The 24,205-nt window shown below is 40.8% G+C and overlaps 1 protein-coding gene and 1 long non-coding RNA gene across 5 annotated transcripts; one reads left to right on the top strand and one right to left on the bottom strand.

Moving 5' to 3' along the window:
• Positions 1 to 265: 265 nt before the first annotated feature.
• Positions 266 to 23,014, bottom strand: nsd3 (nuclear receptor binding SET domain protein 3). Of its 4 annotated transcripts, none has more exons than XM_029439184.1 (25): positions 22,640 to 23,014; positions 18,889 to 19,754; positions 17,744 to 18,016; positions 17,450 to 17,612; positions 17,214 to 17,368; positions 16,244 to 16,843; positions 16,001 to 16,163; positions 15,800 to 15,900; positions 15,246 to 15,291; positions 15,011 to 15,141; positions 14,319 to 14,444; positions 14,099 to 14,225; positions 13,814 to 14,014; positions 13,101 to 13,280; positions 12,211 to 12,357; positions 9,006 to 9,162; positions 7,935 to 8,137; positions 7,706 to 7,818; positions 7,442 to 7,588; positions 7,203 to 7,325; positions 6,537 to 6,653; positions 6,299 to 6,440; positions 5,986 to 6,092; positions 5,677 to 5,881; positions 266 to 5,018 (listed from the first exon to the last, which is right to left on the bottom strand). In XM_029439184.1, the coding sequence occupies exons 2-25, from the start codon at positions 19,708 to 19,710 to the stop codon at positions 4,747 to 4,749; spliced, it is 4,821 nt and encodes a 1,606-aa protein (XP_029295044.1). In that variant the 5' UTR covers positions 19,711 to 19,754; positions 22,640 to 23,014; the 3' UTR covers positions 266 to 4,746. The 4 variants fall into 4 exon arrangements, with proteins under 4 accessions (XP_029295044.1, XP_029295046.1, XP_029295045.1 ...); XM_029439186.1 differs by having other exon boundaries at positions 12,211 to 12,234; XM_029439185.1 differs by having other exon boundaries at positions 17,744 to 18,013.
• On the top strand, positions 13,189 to 15,752 carry LOC115013159 (uncharacterized). Its single transcript, XR_003832769.1, has 2 exons — positions 13,189 to 13,326; positions 13,743 to 15,752. It is a non-coding gene; the product is annotated as an uncharacterized LOC115013159 (long non-coding RNA).
• Positions 23,015 to 24,205: the final 1,191 nt, after the last annotated feature.

The following is a 24,205-nucleotide window of genomic DNA, read 5'->3' as shown; positions in this document are numbered from 1 at the left end:
TATTTCCACAATGTGTTGAAGTTTTAAGTTATTTATTTCTGATTATCATGCATATGTGAATGTCCTGACACTTCACAGTATAAATTAATACAAATGTACCTTTACCTGAGGTAGTACTCTATTTAGGTAAATCCCTCAACATTTACACACATATTAATGATGAAATGTCTTATTTCTACTTTATTTACATTTAACTTCATGTTTTTTTCATTAAGTTTCAATTTTATTTCAAAATAGTTTAAATAAATCCCATACAGTGAGAGTGTTTCACTGAGACAGAGTACAGCTTTATTAAAGTCAAACTTCAGGCATGTCTGAACTCTTCAAACTCAACTTTAGAATGAAAAAGGACAGAATCAATATTCTCAAATAAAAAGACAGTCATGTACAAAAAGAGTGTCGTCTCAACAGTCACACACATTTAGAAGCAGAATTGTACAGGCAAAAAGAGCACGCCACAGTAACATGATTCTATGCAAGTTCAATGCAAACTATTTACAAGGTCTTCAACAATATGCAGTATGCAGTAACACAGGTCGAACAGTAATCAACATGGTATTTTGTGTTCATCCACGTTTTAATTGAAGCAACACCAAGAGAGATAGATATGACCCCAGTTAGAGTTACTGTAAGTAATTTTACTATGAGTAAAAAGAGATGAGTGCTTACGAAGGTGATTTCATTTATTTATTCAAACACTATTTCTCCTATGACAGCATGTCAATTAAAAGAGTTAGTCGGCAACATTGCACAAAAAACAAAAGACGTCACAGTGAACTGAAACATACCCTTTGACATACAATGGGGGAGGGCATCCTAAATTTAAGTGTATATAAAAAATTATAATCCTGGACACTTCCTCCTCAGTCATATTTAAGGGTCACTTAAATGAGAACAAACATGCTATCTCTTTAAAAAACTAATGTGGGCACTACAATGAGAATAAACCAACAAAACATACATCAGAGAGTATTTTAAGTGAATGAAATGATGCACGCTGGGACACTTAAATGATGCATACGTAATACTGCTGCTGCATCAGCTGAGAGGGACAGAAGAGGACAAACTGGCACAAAGTAATTCATGATCATGCGATCTGCAGGTGCAAAAAAATAAAGGCTGTTGCACGATCTGTGCAACATGGTAGAAAACACACAAAGGAAAACAAAAACAAAACATTGGCATTAAAATCAGGCATTTAAAGACTGAAGTTGATTAAACCAGTGTCTGATGTTGGAAGCATGCATTTCAGTCACCTTAAAAAAAAAGAGTTAAAGAACTTTAAGACCAGTGATATAATCACAACTCATCAGTCACACGTTTTCTCTGAAGTCAAAAACACAAATCTAGGATGCATGTGGTCTGATAATCACACATGCATGAATGCTGTGTAAGAAGAAATGCATCAATAAATAAAAAAAATATTCAAGTTTAGACACGCAGACCATTTTGAGTTTGTAAGTGAAGTGACCCTAATGATGCACCAACCTGATACTGAACAAAAATGCATCTCTGAGTTTGGCAAATTTGTAAAGATAAAGAAATCTAAAATAAAATGTTGTCTTTTTTCAAGAATCCACAAAAAAAGGCTTCCTAAAAAGGGTCAGTAATAAGAGAAAGACAAAAGAAGAGCAGCTGATGAGTGCAGAAGAGTGACAACATTGAACATGATGATAAATGATGCAGAAAAATAAGTCAAAGCTTTTTTCTGCGTTCTTTATCCGATCAAGTGTCTGCTTCATGCATTCGTTATGTATTATGTGCATATACTTAGCATATTGAAGTGTTCCTCCACTCAAACATGTGTTTTGGCTTATGTTACTTTACTTAATTGTTTGACCTTAACTGTGCAGAATGATGTGTAGTTTGAGACTAGAAGTCTTTTTTTTAAAAACATTTTTAAATCTTAAATCATGTCTGGAATTTTCTCCCTTTTCTGCATTCAATGGCTGCTCCATTTACCCTTTTTTCCCTCACAATTTACACTCAGTTTATTAATTACATAGAGCTAAAACAAATTGAGTCCAACACAACAACTAATGCAATAGATCTTACCTTCATGAAGGTTATAATCAGTTTTTGTTAAAACTATTTTATAGAGGCGTTGATTCAACTGTATGATCATTTTGTTGGATGCAGTTTGTGGTGCGGTTGAATTGTATTGCATTATAAAAAGGGAAGCCTCTCTTATATCTTATCCACCATGTTTGTATCAATGAGAGTAGAATAAATATCAGAAACACCCATCAGTAAAACACAATGCAATTCAAAAGCCTCCAAAATAACCATATAATTAAATCAACATATGTCTAAAAAAAGAAAATATTATTATTATTAATAACTTATTGCATTTACTGTTGTGTAAGACTGCATTAGCTTTAGCTCTGTATACCTACTTAACTGGAGACTGAGTGTATTTACTCTCTGCATTCAAAGAGACTCTAAATGAACTGAAATCATTTGGAAACATTGGCACGGTTTCTCCCTGTGGCTTGACTGTTAACACCGACCACGACAGGAGACTTAAAACAAAATCAAAAAAATGTAGGGGCAGAAAACACAAACAGAATCACAAGCAAAAGGCTGCGATACAGTTTACAGATACACTTCCTTCAGTCCAGGCTTTAAAAAAAAAAAAACAACACACAAACACTCTTCTGAAACTGAAACTTTACATTCCTATATTGAACTGCTTCACACTGCTTTAACACCAATTACAGTGAGTCACGATACAGGTCAATCAGCAGCGGCTGTTACCAAAGTGTGGAATCATTACACCAAATGTAAAATAACAACAAAACATATGCAATGACTAAATACAGATATATTATGTAAAACTCCCCATGTTTTTTTAAATAGTCTATTTCACTTACACCGTGGTGGAGAGGGAGACAAATTACTGCACTAGTGTTTGAAAAAGAAAAGGTATAAAATGTGGTGCAATAAATACAAAAAATTTGGATTTGACAGATGAGAGATTTAAAAACACTGTACAGAAGTTTGTATTTGTACATCATACTGGACTGGACTGTTGTTATACCATTACGTCTTTAGATAAAGCCCAGCCTTGAGGATGTTCTCCAGGTGGAAAATTAAAAAGTGCCTCTCGAGGACACTGTGGACTTTTCTGTACGAAGCCGGGCTGGCAGTCATTCCTACTTGTGCCAAAAGAAACCAGCAGCATTTAGACCACTTTCCTCGAAAACAAAAATAAAAAACACGGCCAGCAACTCACCACGTTTCTGACCGAGAGGAAAAAGTTACAACACAGTTTTAATTCCGACGTTACTACAAGAAGAAGAGGTATCCATTTTGAAACACTTGTCTTATGTTCTTTTAATATACATTTCTGTATATGTATAACCTAGCTAAATTGTGTAGCGACAAGCCGTGTAAAAGTGCTTTTCAGAAAAAGTTTGGCAAAACAAAAAACAAGCATCAAAGCGGTCACAGTACACGACGTTACTGAAATGGACTGCATTCTGGGCAGTAGTTACAACAGCCAGAATCAAACTTAAGGCTGATTAACAATACTTTAAGACAGCACCAGTGATCACAAGCTGATCCCCTCCATTTACAATACAAATGACAGTAACTGCTCGGAGGAAATGTGGGAACTTTATCGAAAAAAGAAAATAAAAAAGGATCTGTCTTGTTGTTTAAAAAAGCGTTTCCTTCTTCCAGGAACAACCAGAGAGGCGAGGCTCCGTCCCTCCTGATCTTTACGTACTTTACAATATTATGAGCCAATTATGTACACAATGGCGAGTGAGATTGGCAATATGAAAATCACAAGTACTTCTGTAATGTCATACCATTACACTATATACCATTATATTTCACCTTAATAGGACTATTTTCACAAGGAGGTCTGCGTAATGCTTAACACCTAAACAAACAAACATAATACAACCACTCACCGAGATGAAGTGAGAGAATCTGTCTGTAAACATTAACAAACATAGATACTGTATATAATTATATTCATCTATACCCATAAGTATATTAAAATCATGTCTAAGGAAGGTTGGAATGTAGTGTATTTGAAAAGAATTGCACAAAATTGGTCATTTCTCCCCTTTCAGAAGAAGAAGAAGAAGAAGAAGAAGCAGAAGCAGAAGAAGAAGCAGAAGAAGAAGAAGAAGAAGAAGCAGAAGAAGAAGCAGAAGAAGAAGAAGAAGAAGAAGAAGAAGAAGAAGAAGAAGTAAATATGATGACGTCTGGAGTGATGATTGGCTGTGGAGGAGGAGGAGAAAGGCTGGCCCGTCTCCGTACAGCCATCCTGTGTGTGAGACGCCGACCACGACTTACAGCAGGTAAACAAGCAGCAGCACATCTCCTCCTCTTCTCTCTACCTCTCCCTCCACCTCGCTCGTTGAGTTCTGCAAAGTGCCGTTATCTGACGACGTGACAACACAAAAAAGATTCCACAGCTGTAAAAACAAAAACAAAAAGAACCATAATGAGGTGGTGGCCCTCCGATGGGCGCAGGCGAGCTGTAGAGAGTGTCGGTGGTTTTATGGCAAGAGAGGAGGGGAAAAAGGCGCACAATGATGCCTGGTCACTCCAGTTGCTCTGCGCTCGACTCAAACAGCGTCGAGCTGTTCGTCGGTGTTTCTCGGCTCGGCCATCACACTGGTCAAAAAGCACTGTATTCCCTTTGGTCGTGCACTGCTTCAGATCAGAGGTGGATCGGAGCCCAGGAGCGCACTCTACGGGGACTGAGGTATTGAGAGAGCTGCTGTTTTACTCTGAAGCCGGCTGGTCCGGCTCCGGCTCTGGCTCCTCTTTGACGCTGATGGGACTCAGAGCAGAGTGGCGCGACTGGGTCAAACTGGAGTTGGAGCCCAGGGGACTGACGGGGTTGTGACTGGAACAACAGGGGCGGCCTTCAAGGGAAGAAGAGGTGAGCGCCCCAGCCTCGTGCTCACGGCAGAACGAGCGAGGGCAGAAGTCACAGAGAGACGAGGCGGGGGCTCCGCAAACGCTGCAGTCATGCCAAGGACATTCCCAACGTCCTGCAGACAGACATGGAGATCAATATCGTTTCAAACCTGTGGGTCTAGACCCCACTAAAAGATCAATCTTAGGGGTCGTGAGATGATCAACAGGTTTAAGTAAAACATTTAATTGACAATGAGAGACCGAACAAACTAGAACAAACAAAAAATATGCGACAGGGGTGGAGATCTATAAAAAGGCTTGATGATGAAGATGGTAAAACACAAAGTCTGACAGATTGGGGAAGATCCCAGAGAGTCGGGGCTAACAGAGAGAAGGCGCGATCACCTTTTGTTTTGCAGTTGGAGCAGGGGATGGATAAAAGGCTGAGATTTGAGCATTAGAGTGGACGAGAAGTTTTGCAACGAAGGACAATTATACATTATTTAGTTTAAAGCGGTCACAAGCCATTGCAAGTAGACAGCGCCTGATTTGAGGTGTCACAAACAAAAAAGTTTGGATGCACATTGTTTTAGGAATTGACCTATTATTGAAAGAAGTTGTTAGGTTGTAGTAATTAGTATATATTTTTGTATACGTCTGTAGCATCACAGCAGGTACGTTATGCTGCTGAAATGAGCATGAAAATTATCTGTAATCGGCACAATTTTTACATTGTTCACCTACAAATTTGAACGGTTCACACACAGAAATACAAGCTTATTGTGTCATTACCGTATGGCGGCTTGGTGAGGTTGAGACACAGCAGATGGTACGCTTTTGGACAGTCCTTTCTGTCACACATCACCAGCTCGCCTCCCTCTCCGCAGCAAAAACAGAAGTATTCGTGCGTGTGTTTGCCCTCCAGCCGCAGCTTCCGCTTCTTTGGCTTCAGCTTGGCGTTCCTGGCCTTCTCCTCTTTCTCCATGACCACAGCACTCTGAAAGAAAATGAAAAAAAGACAAAATGGTATCAGACACTAGCTTCTAAAGTCAAGAATGCTGTAGAACTGGATCGCTGATGGCGAGAGGTTGACGTGCTCACCGTTGGCTGCACACCCAGGAATCCAGAGCAGTTGTCTGATCCACAGTGACAAGACGATCTCCTGTTGCCCACACAGTGCAGGTTGTAGTTGAACGTCAGCTCTGTGTCTGCGGAAACACCAGAGACAAGATTCACATTAAATGCATCATCATGGTCGCGTCGAGTGCACGAAACGTCTAAAGAGTTATTACCGTGACCAAAACACTGTAACACATTGTTAAATAAAAACAATGTCCTTCAAAAACAAAATCCAAACGGATTGAAAATTCAAAACAAGTTTATATACGCGTGTTATGTTTCTAGGTGAACTCACCAGCCTCAATATCACAGAGGGTGAAGAGTCCGATGCGAACGTCTCCGTTTACCGTCCACTTCTGTGTTTCACAGTTTGGGCTGCAGCTGTGATTCATAAACCGAGACGAGTTTCCTTTAGGGCCGGCGTCTATCACACGATCCTACGAAGAATGACAGACATTAAGAGAGCAGGGTTTAAGAAATGCTTGGTACAAGTCTCTCCTCTGATCAATGTTCATCAGCGTCCCTGATGTTACCTTGGTGAGGGTGAGCATGTAGAAGTTAGCCACATGATTTTCATGGGCGCGTTTGATTCGCTGCTGGCACTCCTCTGAGTCGATTACCTCTCCCACGTACTCGGTCACAAAGTCCCCCTGGAGGAAACAATAAACGTCACTTTTTACACACACCCTCATTTAAAATGACTTATAATTAGTGAGAGTGGATGAACATCTTTCACACAAGCTCAAATCTGAAACTGAAACTGCCCTATTAATCCTCCATTACAAAATATGTTTTTTGTGACCGACATATTGGAGATCTTGGAATTTGTCAGTTGTCCAACTGTCTCTTAGGTGTTTTTGAATTTCAATATAGGCAAACCTTCATAGTGTTTTCCAATACAAAAGACCCTAAAGCATGTTGACCAATCTGCATTTCCTGAAATTGTAAACTCCAGGATTATTTTGCTGTAAACAAAGTGCAGAGCTGGCTCAGCAGGGCAAATGATCATTGTGAACATTCAGAATTCAATTTGACAGATAGTCTGCATTGTTTCCGATATTAAATTTGACTTTTAAAGGTTTGTTTTGTATATCTGATTATATTATAGGAAGCCGGTTAAGACTAAAAGCTTGATAGTCAGGCCATTATAAAGACACGTTGATGCCGTTTTGGCTGAAAGGATTGAACTCAACACCGACCTTCCTGAGAGCCTGGTTGGTCATGAGGCCCCAGCCACGGCCGTCCGTCTTCATCACTTCTGTCTCTGCATACAGCCGCTTGGAGAAACACTGGTTCTCACAACTTTCTCCTGCAGAACACACCTAAACAACAACAACAACAACAACATAAACAAAGATAAGAAGTTGGGAGGTGCGATTTCTCTTGTCTGGTTTTATTGTTAAAAAAAATGAACTAAAGAACAAATATGCATGCAGACCTGCGGATGACACTCGTACTGCAGCATGCGGTTGAGACACTGAGATTGAAGGCTGCAAGGATGCTCATCTGCTGGTTTGCAGTTGCATCGTGGGATTTCCGACAAGTCAGCTACATGCACCTGCACTTTCCCCACTGGTTTGTTGGACTAATAAAAGAAAACACCCACACAATCAGTCAAAACACTGAAGACTTATTGAATAGAACATCAATTTATACAATTTGTGGGTTATTTGTCTAAAGTGAGAAGTTAAAATGACATTACCTTGATGAGTTTGTAGGGTGGAGGTTTGCGAGAGTTGCGTTCCTGCTCTAGAGCCTCCCTGCTCTCCCTCTGTGCCTTAAGCTCCTGAAACCGCCGAGCAGCTTCTTCCAGAGCTAAAGAAACACACCAAATACATCTCAGAGATTCATCCTTTTCTGCATCTTTAAAATGGATGAAATCACAACCAATTTGTCTTGAAGAACGAGGAAACTTTATAGGAAGAAATCACCTTTCTTGAAGGTTTTGTTGATGTTGATCTGACCCGTGACAAAGTTCTTGTCATTCTCCACATAGGGGAAGACGCGGCCCTGGTTGATCCAGTAGTAGTCGTGGGAGCCAAAGAAGAAGACAGGGAAGTCGCCGACATCGTGGCGAAGGCTCTGAATGTTTGACGGCACCAAGCGAGGGTTGCAGATCTCCGCTGGCCACCACCTGCAATTGAAACGGGACAGGGACGTTGAAAAGTGAGGACAGCACAAAGTGTGGTGAAAAACAATTTTTCTGAATTTGTTTCTGGCAACAACAAATGTTTTCACTAGCTCCTAAAGAAATCTCAGATCTCCGACCTATAAGATCGACATGTTTGGAAAATAGAAATGTGTTTTTTTGGCACATAATTATTTTTCCTAAATGGAACTGATATCATTTGTGTCCCATTACCACCCTATCCCGTGTGCAACAGGAAACCACTGCTGTGCTCAGTGATTCCTGAAAACCTGCATCCATAATATCACATCCTCATTCAGTGTGAGGAAGCAAAGCACTGAACTTAAATAATACCTTAAAGTTTCCCCCCCCACAGTTTTATTTTGTGAAATGTTGGGGCGTACATGAATCCTCAGTTCAATTTGAGTAAATGTACATGTAGGAGGATATAGAGATATAGAATAGTGATAATAAATATGAAGTAAAAAAGACTAATGAATACAAATAAAAAGATGAAACAACAGAAATAAAGAGATAGTATTACTGATATAAAGAAATATAGGTAAAAGCTTTTCCTACTATGCTTTTTATAAAAAGGAAAGGCAGAATTCTTACATGTATACTCTGAGTGGATATTCCATATCTTTGTATATATTTTTATACATTTAATGCTATAAAAATACCAACAATATGTTAGTCCGTCCCTCGCCTGTCTGTGGTTCTCAGCCCAAAATCAATTTGTTCCAACTGGTCTTTTCATGGGATATTTTCGATGACAAGACAAATACAGAATATCACGAGACACCATGTAAACGTACCAGAAACTGACAGATGCACAACTCTCAGCAGTCTATAAGCATTGCTCCCTGCGTACCTGTAGTTGCCCAGTTTGACCCAGACAATTTGTTTGTAGTGAGGTTTCTTCCCCGCCCTGCAATCACTGCAGGACCAGGCTCCCTCCGGCGTCTCCATCTCCAGACACTCCGGGTGGAAGGAAGCCGGGCATGTGTCGCAGCACAGCAACTTGCCTCCTACATTTGTATGGATGTATAAGAGTGTGTGTGTGTGTGTGTGTGTGTGTGTGTGTGTGTGTGTGTGTGTGTGTGTGTGTGTGTGTGTGTGTGTGTGTGTGTGCATGCGTTGTGGGAAATGGGTATGCAAAGAGAGGAGGAGTGTATGATTAGGTGATGCACCTTAAAACCTGGACAAACTCTGAATCTCATTTGCAGACAAGCCTAATAAAAGTATAACTACTACAAATACAACAAGTTGTGGTTCTGCAACATTTAGTGTGATATGAAAATAGTGTCTTTGTAGGGAAAACATTGTTATCTAATAAGCTACCATAATAACATCTGGGTATTATTCTATATGGAAAAACTAAGGCCAGGAGCTTTTTGCTTGAGTGGAGGCTCCTGTGAGAGCCGTACTGCATGAAAAAGACTGAAACCTTTGTATGGGGATCTCAGGTCGGTTATAACTTTTATTGCAGCAGTTACAGCATGTCTGGCAATCAGATTCAGAGCACTGTACCAAGACCAGTCTATGGGAAATACATGCGGCAGCACAGGAATAAAATCAGCCAGCGAGTTAACAATGAATCAGGGTTATACTCAAATAACAAAACTATTGGCAAAAAGCAGGCATGCAGTCCTGCCAGTAGAGCAAACTTTCCCCATCACGCATATCACATCCTGCACAGACCAGCTTGCATGGAATCATATTGTTTATTATATTGCAATTTGGAAAAAATAATGTTTTTTCGTCTTTAGATGCCAACATTAAAAGATAGTAATTTCACTATTCTCAATAATCAAATATATTCCTGATTGAGATAATATTCCATTCAAGGCAGGTCCAAGCTCGAGAAAATGAGGGGAGCAAAATTTCATTTCATCTGAAAATTTCAGTCAAAAATAAAACTTAGTTGCAGTCGGCATAAAAAGAGGTGAGGCCTTTCAAAATCAAAAACAAGCCCAGAGTGCTGAAGCAGAGAAGCAGTGGGCCTCCAGTAGTGATCCACAACCACAGACAGAACCTGAACTAATCCAGAGCATCCTGCACAGTTCAGTAATGTAGTTTAAGTACTGGAGGTTTGATGACCAATTTTCTCCCAGCGGAGACTTTGTACTCCTTGAAAGTTAAGACGAAAAAGAAAGTTCGATATATCTTGTTAATTGCAGAGATATATACCCAGATTGACTGTTCATGCACAGCACAAACAAATCTCACAATGGGCCTCGTGCAGGAACCACACATATGAACAGATTTGTTCTTCAGTGGCACGTACAAGTGATACTGTCAGGATCTGTCGTACAGATAGCCTGTCTTTCTCCACAGGAAGAATAAAACGGCTTGTTTGACTTTGAAAATCATAATGAGAATAATAATGCCTTAATCTAAAATAATTTAGAGTTTAAATAAGACGTAGAAATCAACTAAAATAAATATTAATAACTAAATATAAATGTATTTCTACAATAGGCTTGTAAATGTATTATTTATTTGGCAAGAATTAGTGATAATATTGGCATGTTTTAGAAAATCTTCTGCTGAATAATATTCTCTCAACCATCTCTGCGACGTCACCTCACTGAACGCTTTACCAAGATATTGTTTAGCATCCGACTCCACATCGAATCGTTTCCTCTTTGAATTTGAAGGAAAACTTATACTGTGATAAAACATTCTTAACTTAAGGTTCACTTCTAATGGGACGTCACATTCGACACCAACAGAGAGACGGGTGTCCTTTGACCTCCTGGTGTCACGTGACGCAGTTGCAAGTTCCACCTGCTGAAGAAGGCCTTGGTCGCCGGAATTGAACTTTGAGTAAGTATTTTTATCACAATATTTATTTCTCTATCAGTGTTGCTCTGATGACATCACTTGCAGCTGTATTAATATTTTCTAATTGTTTCTTGTCCTCTAATATCCCCGCAGACACTGGACTTGAAGCTTTTCTTTTTACTCTTGAATGAAAGTTGTCCACAAATGAAGCGGAACAGATAGTTTCACATTGTGATTTGGGGACATTTTGCTGATGATGCAGTGAACAGGTGATATTCATCAGGTTAAAGCGAGCAACAAGTCTTTTTTCACAGCAGACATTTTAACTTGTCATAGTAGGAAAAGCACAAGTGGATCATTCAATACCAACTCACTAAGAGGAAAGATTATGACGGAGTAATACAAAATCTTTAAAAATGTTATATATCTGCAATAATAATAATAATAATAATAATAATATTATTATTATATTTCTCATATTTTCAAGTATATTAAAAAAAATCCTTTTTGGAAAATGTACAGCCAAAATATCTTAAATAAAATATTAAAAAGGTACTTTGTTTTGGAGTTTGACTACTGTAAAACATTCAGCGACAACTATTTAAATGAACACATTTATAAAATTATCCTTAGTGTTTCTTGGATGTTCAGTTCAAAGTTCAACCCAATCCAGTGGAAAATGAGCAATGAATGAGGCTTACAATACACAGACTTCCTTGGCAAGGCCCCATGAATGTAATGTAATGAATGTACATCTTCACATTCATATTTTAAAAGAAAATCCATGATATGAACTGTGAGATCTTGGTGAGTTGGTATGGAACAACCCAGGTAAGTAATAATGTTAGCAATTGCTCTGTTCTATTCAAGTGTCCCAGTAAGCCATGGTGGAGGGACAGTAAGCCAGCATGCACAATAGCAGGACGCTGAAACTGGAGTAGCTAAATTGAATTAACTTAATTGTTATTTACACCTGTACTTTTCCTGCTGTGACATGTCAAAATGTCTGCTGTGAAAAGGCCAATATACAACAAGTTTAGTTTGGTGATATTTAGTATGAATACTAAACTGTTCTTGCATGAGGCCCACTGTTATCTGTTAATGTGTTAGGAAACTTGGCTGAGGTTACTTTGCGCCACTCTGCATTAAAATTAACTGCATTTTTAACCAGTTAATCAATTTTGCACCTCAAGGCTTTGAAATGAAAGATGCGTACAAAAAGGGGAGCAGGCACAACACAAACACAGACCAGTGGGACAAAAGGAGAAAGAGAAAAACTGTTCAGTTACCTTTCCCAACATTCTTTTTGGTAGCTGACGAAGGAGAGGGAATCATAGGTAATTTCAACTCAGCACGATTTGACTCAGTCAGAAGGTAGTGGGACTTATAGGCATATGAACTTAATATGGTGTCAGTAAGGTCTTGCACTAACAGCCCTACACAAGACACACAGGAAGAGACGGGGGTGAGCCGCAGTCAAACTCGAAATTACCCAAAACTTACAAAAAGAGAAAGAACAAACACTCACAGTCTCACACAAACACACACAGAAGAAACAAGTAAAATAAAATAAAGTTTGTCCTGACAGAAAGAGGCCTAACAGTGCACTCAACTTATTGTTCAACAGGCAAAACATCACATCTAAACGAGTGGAAAGTCATTTAAAAAGAAAGAAAAAAGGGTAAATCTTCATCACCATCCGGGACAAATGGGATTGTTCTAAGTGGAGTGCAGTGTAACAGCCTGGATCATTCATAGTATTAGTATCATGATAGAAAACAAACATTACATTTCACAGCTCTGCTATTCGTGAACAACAATGCCAAATATGTAATATTATAAAGATTACATTTACTAAACAAAGTTTATGAGGTTTCAGTTTTCAAGGTTATATCCTTTAAAAAAAACTCCAATCATGGAGGGTGATCAGGTCCTGCTGATGCTCTAATGTGAAGTGCGAATAAGAAGAGTGGTGAAATTAAAGGGATAGTTCGGATTTGTTTGAAAAGGGGTTGTGTGAAGTACTTATGTTAACTATGTACATCATACAACCCCATTCTTGAAAAATCTGAAAACTATCACTTCAAGAACTTCCACATTTGTCTGCTTCAGGATCACAGCTAAACATTCCGGCTGCAGAACAGGAAGGCCGTTAGCGTGTGCAGTTGTGAGAGCTTACCTCTGGCACACAGGAAGCACCAGCCCACGTTGATGGGAGAGGTGAGGAGGCCGTTCTTCTTGGCGCTGCCGTGGTTGCTGCAGATCATTATGTGATGGGTGAGGGCGACGCTGCCTGCCGCCACGCAGCTGTCCCCTGTGTGATAGGCCACCGGACAGCGGATACAACGCATCAGACGGCCTGGACAGGAGGCAGAGAACGGGGACATTTTCAGCTTCAGACTCAGGTTTTTTGTGAACTTCTCACTCCGTCACACGAGTCATGTAGCTGTGATACTGTGCGGCACACACAGAGCTGTGGACAGATTCACTCCCTGTCACTGCTGAGTTCTTATGATGATTAAAGTTAGATTCCTTTATGTGTTGCAGCTGTTATTAAAGGAAATCAGAAGGGAAAAGTATTGGTACTTTTTTGATGGCCACACGAAAGTGCCACATTTTTTGTCGATCTAATTCCCATCAAGAAAAACACCAATTCTTCCTCTTGCACTTCCCTCTCATCTATGCTAAAGGGAAGTGCAGCCTTGACCCTTGCACTCATTTTTTGATCTTCTTACTATTGGTCAATAACATCGAATAGAAGCCTCACATGTAATGGAGAATTAAGGTTTTGTTTTTCATACACTTTCTTCACACTTTGCAGCTCGTTACCCACAGCTTCCACTGCAGACAGGAAATCTGAGAAGCTAAAAAACAACGCTGAGGCTGTTTTACCTTTACTGGCTCGCTGCAGGTCTCTCTCCAGGCAGCAGGTAGAGCAGCTGTGCTGAGGGCAGCAGAAGCCTCCCTCCGAGCTGCTGGTGGTGCCCGGGAGTTTACGGACACAATCCTCGTGGTAGTAACAACCGCATCCAGACACAGAGCAGCGCGTCACCTCCCGGCCGGCCGTTTTACAGCTGAAACAAGGATGATTGCCTGGAAAAAGAGTGAGAGAGTGATAGTACAGAGCCAAACACAACAGATTAGATGTACAGTAAAGATGTATTCTGGTGCGCTCACCATTTCTGCATTCCAAGCAGGTGAATCTGCCTTCAGGTAGGGACGTCAGACCGAGACAGTCCATGTGAAACTGTCTGCTGCAGTCACCTTCACATACCACCAAGCCCTCTCCGTATAGCTCGCAGATCTACACACAAACACACAGAGAAGGACGGTTGATATAGCTGAACCTGTAAGCTTTTAGAGAGCACAACAGAGATGAATCATGAGCTGCGCTGACCTGGCAGACGGTGTCCCTCTTGCCGGTGCTGCCGTCCTGACGGGACAAGCCGGAGTCCACAGACTGAGTATCTGAAGCGTCTGCATCTGCTGCTGCTGGACTATCAAGACTCTTCCCAAATAAACCCTGTGAGATAAAGAAAGAGCGAGAGCGTTGATGTGTTTTGTGTGAAGGAATCCAGTCTCATAAAGCACAGGTGCACCAAATGTAAACCAACTGTGTTCGACCGCTCTTTGAAGTGGATAAAGATCCAGACTATTAAATGGTGCGATCAAGTCTGCAACAAATTATTATTCTCCTTATTAATTAATGTATCAAATAGTATTCCCATCACAATTCTCCATGGCCATGATGATGTTTTATAATGTCTTTTGTCAATCCGATATTCAGTGCAGATATATTTAGATCATGATTACAAAAGAAAACTATAAATTATTCACATTTCAGAAACAATGAATTTAGCTGGAAATGCACAAATAAAAAATTAAAATGCACAAAGTTAAACAGAGACAATGATGGTGAGATGGCTGAAGGTTTGTCTTGTAAATGTTGCACTGTGAACATCTCTGCGAGTAAATACTGTGTTTATTCTGACTTCTGCATGTTGATGTTGATGTTTATACATATTTTGTGTGGAGGAGAAATACAGTATTTTCCTCTGCGTGTGTGTGAGGGGTGTTTTCTAGGCCTACCTGTGGGTCGTTGAGGCCTCTAGAGTCAGAGTCAGAGGTGTCTCTGTACTGAGAAGAAGCCATCTCCACATCTGTGGACGCTCTGCTTCGCTTCTTTAGGGGCTTGCAAGCATCTGAGATCTCACTGGCTCCTAGAGGATCACATAGGGTGGCAATCATTTCTTCACTTTTTTTCAAGTAAACGGAGTTCCCACTACAGAGGGTTCATGGGAGGCATGAAAGAAGGATCCCCTACCTTTCTGTGAACCGGTCCTCAGTGTGGTCTCGGGAGCCATTTCAGCCTGTGAGGAGGTTAAACAAGAAGTTTAGGTTATCGTGGTGCTAATTTTGATTCAGTTTGAACCAAGTTAGTTTGAGGAAAGGTGGTATAATTTTCCAGTGTTGTAAAATCTTCTCTTTAATATTACAAACCTTTGTAAAAAAAAAAGGTAGAAATCTGTAAAATGTTCCAAACTGCTTTATTACGAGTTATGTTCCTATTCTTAGATTTATTTTCTGTCTCTCTAGTATACACATTTATTTACTGTCAATTTCTCCCTTTCTCTTTTTAATTTGAATATTTTGATCCCGTTCCAATCTCAAAATACAATCCTATATCTTTCATATCAGTTTTATATCTGTAAATGTACATTTATATCATTTTGTAATGCTTTCATACAAATGGAAATGAGCATTGATACAACAATATATAAACTGTATATATAAACTTCTTTGGCTCAATAAAAAAGGTTTTTACAATGCAGTGCTGTTTGTGTTCTGAACACCAGGTTATCTGTGGCGTCCTAATACCTGTTCCTTTTTGGTTTTCTTCTTCGGGACGGGATCGTTGCCTCTCTCTGACTCCGACCTGCTCCTGACTGACCGTCGCTGTAGCTTCCGCTCCTGAGAACCTACAAACACATAAAAGTACCGAGCTGTATCTCTTACCGACTTCACAAACAAGTCAAATATTCATAAAAGACACATCCTGCATGTCTGTGTTTTACAAACCGTGTGGACTACTGTGGTGCGATCCAGGAGAGGAGGTCTGCTGCATTCCTCCCTCCTCACTCCTCCGACTGGCGGGGGAGCCTCTCCTCTCCTCCCCCTCTTCCTCCCCTTCGTCCCCGTCTTCCTCCTCCTCTGGACTAGGCTCAGGTTTAGCTCTGCTGTCCTGTTGAAAGCATCAACATTTGAATATCCTTACAGGACACCTCAGGAATAAAGTTTTCTGTTTGCATGAGTTACACTAACCTCAGGTGAGCAGTATCCCAGGTCGGGCTGCCGGGCCTCTCTCTCCACTATCTCCTCCTTCTCTTCTTCTTGGTCTTTTTTTGGAGACGGAGCTACTTTTTTCTGCAGGAGAGGCCAGTCACACTTTGTGATCTCCACATTCAGCCTCTTCATGGTGATGGAAAGAGGCAGCAGCTTCCTTGCGGCTGCTGTTTTCCAGGCCCTGACAGGTGGTGGCGAGTCCTGCTGTTCAGCGTTCTCTTTCGGGCAGCTGTTCTTGCGCTGGTTCTTCTCTTCATTTGAAGTCGGGAAGATTGTGTCGTCTGTGTTTGAAACACTACACTGTCTGCGTGGCAGCAGCCGCCGTGGTGGCTGCTCTCTTTCTGGTGTCTTCACTCCTCCCTCTTCCTTCTTACTGATTGAACCGCTGGAGCGCCGGCTTCGTTTCTCAGCTCTGATGTTGGGTCTCTTACTGGACGTGCCTTCATGAGGGTCTGGGTCAACGTAGATGAAGGTGTAGTTGTCAGTACGCTCCTGCCGTGACATCGGGAGGGCGTCCTCGGCATGGCCCACACCCACCTCCCACTGAGAACGCTCCCGCTGAGGGATAGGCTTCAGAAGCTGGAGAAGAAAACATCAAAAAGATACGTACGATATGGTGTCACCCCTGTAGACACAACTGTATTTTACATTTTGTGTATGTATTTCTTAACGCATTCTTTTCTTTTTAACTTACATTTTATTTTATTTTTTATGAAGCCTCCTGTGGACAGGTGTTGTAAACTAGTGTTTTGCTACTAACACTAAAAACATAGATGTATGTTACAAATCTTAACTCCGTATCAATAACCTAAACAACTGAACTTTATTTCTGTCTGATTGGAGAACCAATATTATCAATATTGGCTTAACCAAATGTGTATTGACACAAGATGGTTTAAAAATGCAAAAGACGTACATTGGCAAATTCAGAAACAGCGTCATTACGTACTTTGTGTTTCTCTACAGGATTTGAGGCTTTGCGCAGAGTCTCAGCCTGAAGGTCTTCAAACTGTTGCTTCCCCTGGTAAAGGACTATCCTCTTCTCATGGATCCACGCTCGCTCAGCGACACTGCCAAAGAACTGGACGTGATACTCCCTGTGACCTGCAGAGAGACAGAGAAAGGAAAACAAGCTGTAGTGTTTATGTCTTCACACATTCATTCAGAGAGAGAACAGGCCCGTACCTCTGGTGTTGATGCGAGTGTGGACTTTCATCTGCGGGTCAGAGGAGACCATGCAGGGCCACCAGGGGTAGGTGCCCACCTTGGACCACACCAGATCCCCTATAACAAACTCCTTACAGAAGCCCGTCTCTTGGATCACTGATGGATGATGGACCTTTGGAACCTAAACAGGAAAATTAACGAGTCACTGGTCTGCTTTAAAATGTCTAGAAACTGTGATCTACACTGAAATCTGCAGTGATTGGTGTGCAAAGAATTCAAACTGCTGTAACGAGTGAACAGTCATGCTCTTGCCTTCGGCGTCTTTGGTTCAGTTTTGATAACGGTCTTCTGAGGCTTCTCTGTCTGGGCTGGGGGTGTTTCTGTTGGCTGGGTCTCGATGTGGATGTCCTCTGTCTGCTCTGTGGTACCTGCCTGTGCTTGGCACAGGTCCAGGTTCTGTTCCTGGACCTGCAGCTGCAGCCTCACACTCTTTTTCCTCTTCTCCTTCTTCCTCTCATGTCTGCGCTGCATCTGAGTGGCCTCATTCTTCTGAGACTCCTTCTGAGACTCCTTCTGAGACTCCTTCTGAAGAGTAGAAAATAGAAAAAAGAAAACAGTAGTGATGAGACATCAGTTAACTTTTTACATAAAAAGGGCAACTCAAAAATGCATCTCTCGGTCTGCTGAAACCCAAACCACCTCAGATATCTACTTCTTAAGACGGTTAAAAGTAAACCAACATGCACACAGTGTAACAATTCAATATGAATTTTAAATGGGACAGATTAGATTTGTATTTACTATGTGACATCATTTTCTGTGGTTCAATATACACTGTCTTGTAATTTTGTGCAAGGTATGCTGTTGTTTGTATGTAGAGCTGAAACATATAATTGATTAATCTATTAAACATGAAAATCATTTTTAAATGAAATATACGAAAAGATGCCGGTTCCAGCCTCTAACCAAATGACGATTTCCTGCTTTTCATTGTCTTATGTAAGAGTTAACTGAATATCTTCGAGTTGGCAACTATTATTTGGGCAAAAAAAGCTCATTTAAAAAGTCCTGTGGACTGCAGGAAATTGTAATTGACAATATTCAGTATTTTACAAGCCGAACAATTAATGTGGTTGGATAACAAAATATTTGTTTAATCAATAATTAAAATAAACGTCCAAGGTCTGTGAATAAATTCGCTTTTTTCCTCTGTATAATGCCTCAGACGTCTCAATAGTTTGTTTCAAATGTATTTGGGCCATAAAGAAGATATGATTTTATAATTTGCTGATGCAAGTTATCAATAACAAATACATCAAAAAGCAAAATGCAAATCTTACGAGACGCAGCAATAGGACAGGGGGAGGGTCAAAGATAATAGCAATGCTATAAACATAGTGTGCGTGTGCGTGTGCGTGTGCGTGTGCGTGTGTGGCTCGCAGACATGCACACATTACCTGCAGTTCTTGCAGCAGGTCTCCACACAGCGCAGATTCAAACAGCTCTTTCCCGTTCTGATACGTCTTTATGATCTTCAGCTTGATCTCTGGAGAGCTGGTTTTCTTCAGCACTCCACCAGAAGTGTTGGACAGGGCGAGGGAGGGCTGAGAAGAAGGGGTACTGTCCACAAGGGACGGGGGAGGACTGGAGGAGGGCAGGATTAACGGGGGAGGAGGGGGGAGAGTGTGGGTCATGATGTGCGGTGTATGGGGCAGGTGGTGCTGGGAGGGCAGCGGCGGCGGTGGAGGACTCTGAGGGTGCGGGTGGGTTTGTAAATGAGGTTGGTTTGAGTGGAAGTGATGCGCGTGCTGGTGGAGATGGGGGTTATGATGGTGGTGGTGGTGGTGGTGGAGGTGTGGGTGATGTGTGGGCAGAGGGGGGGACACAGGAGACAAAGGTCTCTCCTGGAGACCTGGGCCTCTCAGGACCGTCCCCTCCCCCGGCATGAGGCCGTGATCTCCGTAGCTCCGTATGGCCCCGTAGCCGTTAGCCGAGCCGTTGGGGAACTGCGAGTACATGGAGAACTTGGCCTGCGGCTCGTACATGCCCAGAACAGGCGGGTAGCCGTTAGAGACCTGCGACATATCCTCCGCGGCTGACGGCGGGTAGGAAAACTCTGCATCCAGGGCAGCATCGTAGGATGGACCACCATCCTCGCCTGGATCACTGCCGGTGTCACAGGTGCCTTCCTGTCTGATGTTGGCTGAGTCAATGAGCTGAGGGGGTTGCTGAATTGTATTTCCCATGATCCCTTGCATGAAAGAGAAGGAGAAATCCATTGTTGGGCTCCTGCATCCTTAACTGTCTTTTTCTTTGACTGGACCTGTTGACGGATATATGTGCAGTTAAATGAGACACAGGTCATCTCTGATTAAATAATTATCACTAATTACAGGGACCTCAGACCTTCTTAAACATCAAATTCAAGTATCCAACACAGCACAGCCAACTCAGACACAGATCAAGGTTCATTTTTGTTACAACACTGACACTTTTTATAATGGGAACTAGCAGTCTACAAAAGCTCACATGCAAAAAGTAAAGAGAGGCTTGTGCCGTGTTACAGCGATGGCTGACTATGTGCTCTCTCGGCTTCGGTAACACAGCACAGCAAAACAATACATTGTGTAAATTGAGCGATAGAAACAGAGACTTATTTACAAGTTGAAAGACAAAGTAAAAGAACTTCCATTTCTATTCTTGCCAAATATATAAACTCAAGCACCCATGTCTATTTTCAAAAACTCCGGTCTTATTTTTTCCCCTCAAATTAACAAACATTTTTCAAGGATTTTAAGGACCCATGGAAACCATATTATTATCAAAACAACACACTGTGTTTACAAAACCAAGATTAACGAATACCTTGTTCAAGATCATCTTATTCATTCTTTACAAAGCCCTGAGAAATTATACAACATGTAGCACCAGCTTGACATTAATTTGCTCACTGCATGACCCTTTTTGGGCACCTATTGTCTCCCAGGCTCCTACCACTCTCTATGCATTGTGTATGTATGTATGTATGCATCTTTTATGCTTATTAGTCCATCATAGAGCCAGAACACCTCTGCATAATATATAGATGCAACATCCCCAGTTTGTTTTTAGCCAGGGACTTTTGCTGCATGTCATACTTCGTCTTTCCTGTCTGTATCTACACTGATAAACTATCCAATAAGAGGCAAACATCTCCAAAACATTACCTTGAAAAGAAATGTAGCACCTGCTCTTACCATTTCAGGCAATATTGAGCTTTAGTGGTGCATATTTGCAAACAAATTTGCATGTCTGGCAAACAAAAGAATTGCTAACCAGGGGACTTGGGGCCTTTGGGGGACCGCAGAGCAGTACCAAGCTTTGCCTGGCGGGTAATCCAGCCTTGATGCTGTTTGAAGTCATAAAATATTACATGGCATGTGGCAAAATTATGAGAATACATACTGTATCTCTCAAATGTAACCTAATCTCCAAATGAATTCAAGATCTGAAATAATCAGTAGATTAATTGAAGAATAATTAATCAATCAAATGTGAATAGGTGTAGGTTTTATGACTGTTGGTCAGACAAAGCTAGCAATTGCATTATGCTTACTTTATACTTTATTATCATTTATTAATCAGCCTTTTGCACCAATTCATTGCCCAAATTATTAATCCATGTATAATAAAAAGTAAAAAGATTGGAAGGTGTAGCCCTGATAAACTCTCAGAGCTCTCTGAATGTTAGTGGACAATAAGAGGACTTGTATGGTCAAACATAGGCTCCATGTGTATAAACCAAAATCCATATTGATCTTGGTTTATACACATGCGCTCTCCTAATATTGTACATATGTTGGTCACCAAGGTTATAACAGAAATAGGCAAAAAAGCTTTTCAATATGCTGCCGGTTCTTTCTGCAATAATGTACAGAAGGACCTGAAATTGTCAGAGCTAATTACTATGGTGGAAATGTAAAGGATCAAGAAAATAGCACCTATACATACACCTGTTTGCTGCATTACAACTGTTTGTTTTTTACTACATATTGTGCTCACTCATTTGTTGTTTGTTTGTATTGTTTGTGTTTATTGTTGTAACAATGTTTAAACTGTATTCTTGGCCCTTGAAAAATAGCTTTTAATCTCAATACTTTCACCTGGTTAAATAAATGGTGTATATAAACTATCAAAAACAGGACAAAACCCTCATCCAAATTTCCCCATCACTTATCTTAAACTTGCTCTACAAAGCTTTTATTTATGACTAAGACGTTTCCTGTTTGAGAGCCATTAATCAATCATCTGTGTAGTGCCTCTTTTCCAGGCTATAGATCATTTAGTGTTTTTATTTCATCAACACAAAACACATGGTGGCCTTCTATCCCAAACAAAACAAAGAGCAGCTACCAGTGCCTGGTTTATCCTCTTATACTTGACACTCTTAACATCTATTAAGATTCATTAATCAGGTTGAAAGTATTGGAGCTTTCACAGTGAATAGACTAATCCACTGATTGTGGTTTAATTTGTGAACACACTCAGGCTTGCCCAGCGTTGGCAAAGGTGGATATCGGTGATGTAAACATCTATAAAAAAGGTGTCAACTTACGGTCACTAGCTACCTATAACGACCGGTGTTATTAGTTTAGGGTCCATAGGTGTTATGGTAAACATTAACACCTGCTTAAAAACGACTGCGCAGACAGAATTGTTTCACTGAATGATCTTATAGCTCTCTGCTATGTTAGCCTAAAGCTACCTGGCATCAAAAGCTAGGGGGATTGTGTTGAAAAAGATGTGGACCGTTTTTAACCGTTAAAAAACAAACACGACACCGGGGGGTACGACCGTTTGTCTTTCGGCACACACGACTAATTGTTCCCAACCGTTCTTTTTTATCCGTTAATGTGCATAACACATGGAAGAAGATGAAAGGAGAAGCTAATGTTGGCTAGGCTAACGCTCCATTGCCAATATGGCTGACTTTGCCCCTTTAAATCAAATTGTCTGGCGTGATTATACCCTCCATCACTGGCGGTTTGGAGAGAAATGTGCCTGAAAATAAGCTAGCTACGACCCCGAAAAACATTCCGAGAGAGAGGGGGGGGGGACAACAACAATATGGCAAACATGTCGCTAAAGAGGAGAGCAAAGGAGCAGCACAGATTTTGATTCCGAGTCGAGAGATGCAGGGAAAATATATTTAAAAAGAAATATCAATACCTTCAGCGTGTCCCATTCTAAACACATACACCAGCCAGCAACGGGTCCTCGTTTAATATATAAGGAGAAAAACAAAAAAAATCCCGTAATACTGATAAAGCGCAGGCCTTTTCCTTTTTCGTTTTAACGCAATTCTCTACAGAGAGGAGGAGGGGGGTGTTACGCTATCTGGTTGCTGCCCAATCCCAAAGCCTGGCTCTTCTTCCTCAATGTAGGAGCATTTAGTAGAAACCCTGCTCAAGATAGATATGTTCAATTCTCTCCCACTTCTGTGTGCAGTCTTCTTCTTCTTAATAATATATTATAAATAATAATATGTAGCTCCCTCTTCCTCTGGTTTAACAAAAGCACCCTGCTTTTATTTTTTAGTCCAGGCCTGGTGGTTGGGCTCTCCTGCAGCTCAGCGCCAAAATCACACACAGATCTGGACCGGGGGGGTTATGAGGAGCACTCCGGGATGTGTAGTTTACTTCTGATGGCATCTACTTCAATAGGAAAAATGGGGTACAGTAGCAAATGTAAGAGTCACACCTACACTGAAATTAAAGAGGAAATGCATATGTCATGTTGGGAGGAGGACAATGTAAAAAAAGAAAAGAAAAAAGAAACAGTTTTAAAACATATATTTTTAATAGTGTCATATTATTCATTGATTAAGGATGTGAACAGTAGGCAATTAAATAATTGTTTGGATTCTTTTTTATTTGACCCTTATCACAACGCGATGCAGATGCTGTAGTTACGTTTGCACCAGCTTCTCTGATTGGCTTTTATACGCCTCCTCGCCTGATCTGTAGTTGAGAGGAGGGCGAAATTAAAGACTCCCACTCCGCCTCTAATCCCTGGTACCACAATTATTGTAGTCCGCAGTCTATTAGTGGGCCACACAAAGCTCTTTGGATAATATTAACAGAATCCTCCTGGTCACAGGCTTGTACAACAACAAAATAACCACTTTATAAACGGTTTAAACAAGCTCTTAAAGCACCTTAACAAAAAAAAGAACTCATAACACTATTTTAATATTATCAAGATATAGACATTTTTGAGGTTAGAATTTTTTTGTGAATTAAAAATGTTTGTTTACTTTATAAAAGGGTTGGTTCAGCTCTCCCACGCCTTAAACTGCTCATGGTGGAAAAAAAGACGAACAAGATCATCAGACATTTATCTTGATATTTAGCCTGATTAAAAATACTGAACCTAATGGTTGCTTGTTGACTGATGGTTTACATTTGAGTGATGCTCAGCAAACTTTCCTCACAGCAAAAAGCATTTCAAAGCCAGAGGATTTCTGCTAAAGTGTAAACTGCAGGTGCATTTCTGGCTAAGTGGCCAATGACCACGACACCAAAAGCCATCCATCATGTGAAGAGATTGGTTATCGAATTTGTGGCAGACTAAATTAGGCTCCTAGCTTTGTGAAGCAAAGTTTGAGCAAAAACACTCGAAAGGGCGGGTACAAACAGCTTGTATGAGCTTCTGTGTTGGGAGCAACTGAGGATCAAATAGGGCATTTGGGAAGCAAACCAAAATGAATTGAGAATGAAATCGGCACAAAGGTCA

Source organism: Cottoperca gobio, chromosome 9 (genome assembly GCF_900634415.1).
Source record: "Cottoperca gobio chromosome 9, fCotGob3.1, whole genome shotgun sequence".
NCBI lineage: Eukaryota > Metazoa > Chordata > Actinopteri > Perciformes > Bovichtidae > Cottoperca > Cottoperca gobio.
The sequence above is the reverse complement of the archived record's forward strand: the minus strand, read 5'-3'. Positions and strand labels throughout refer to the sequence as shown.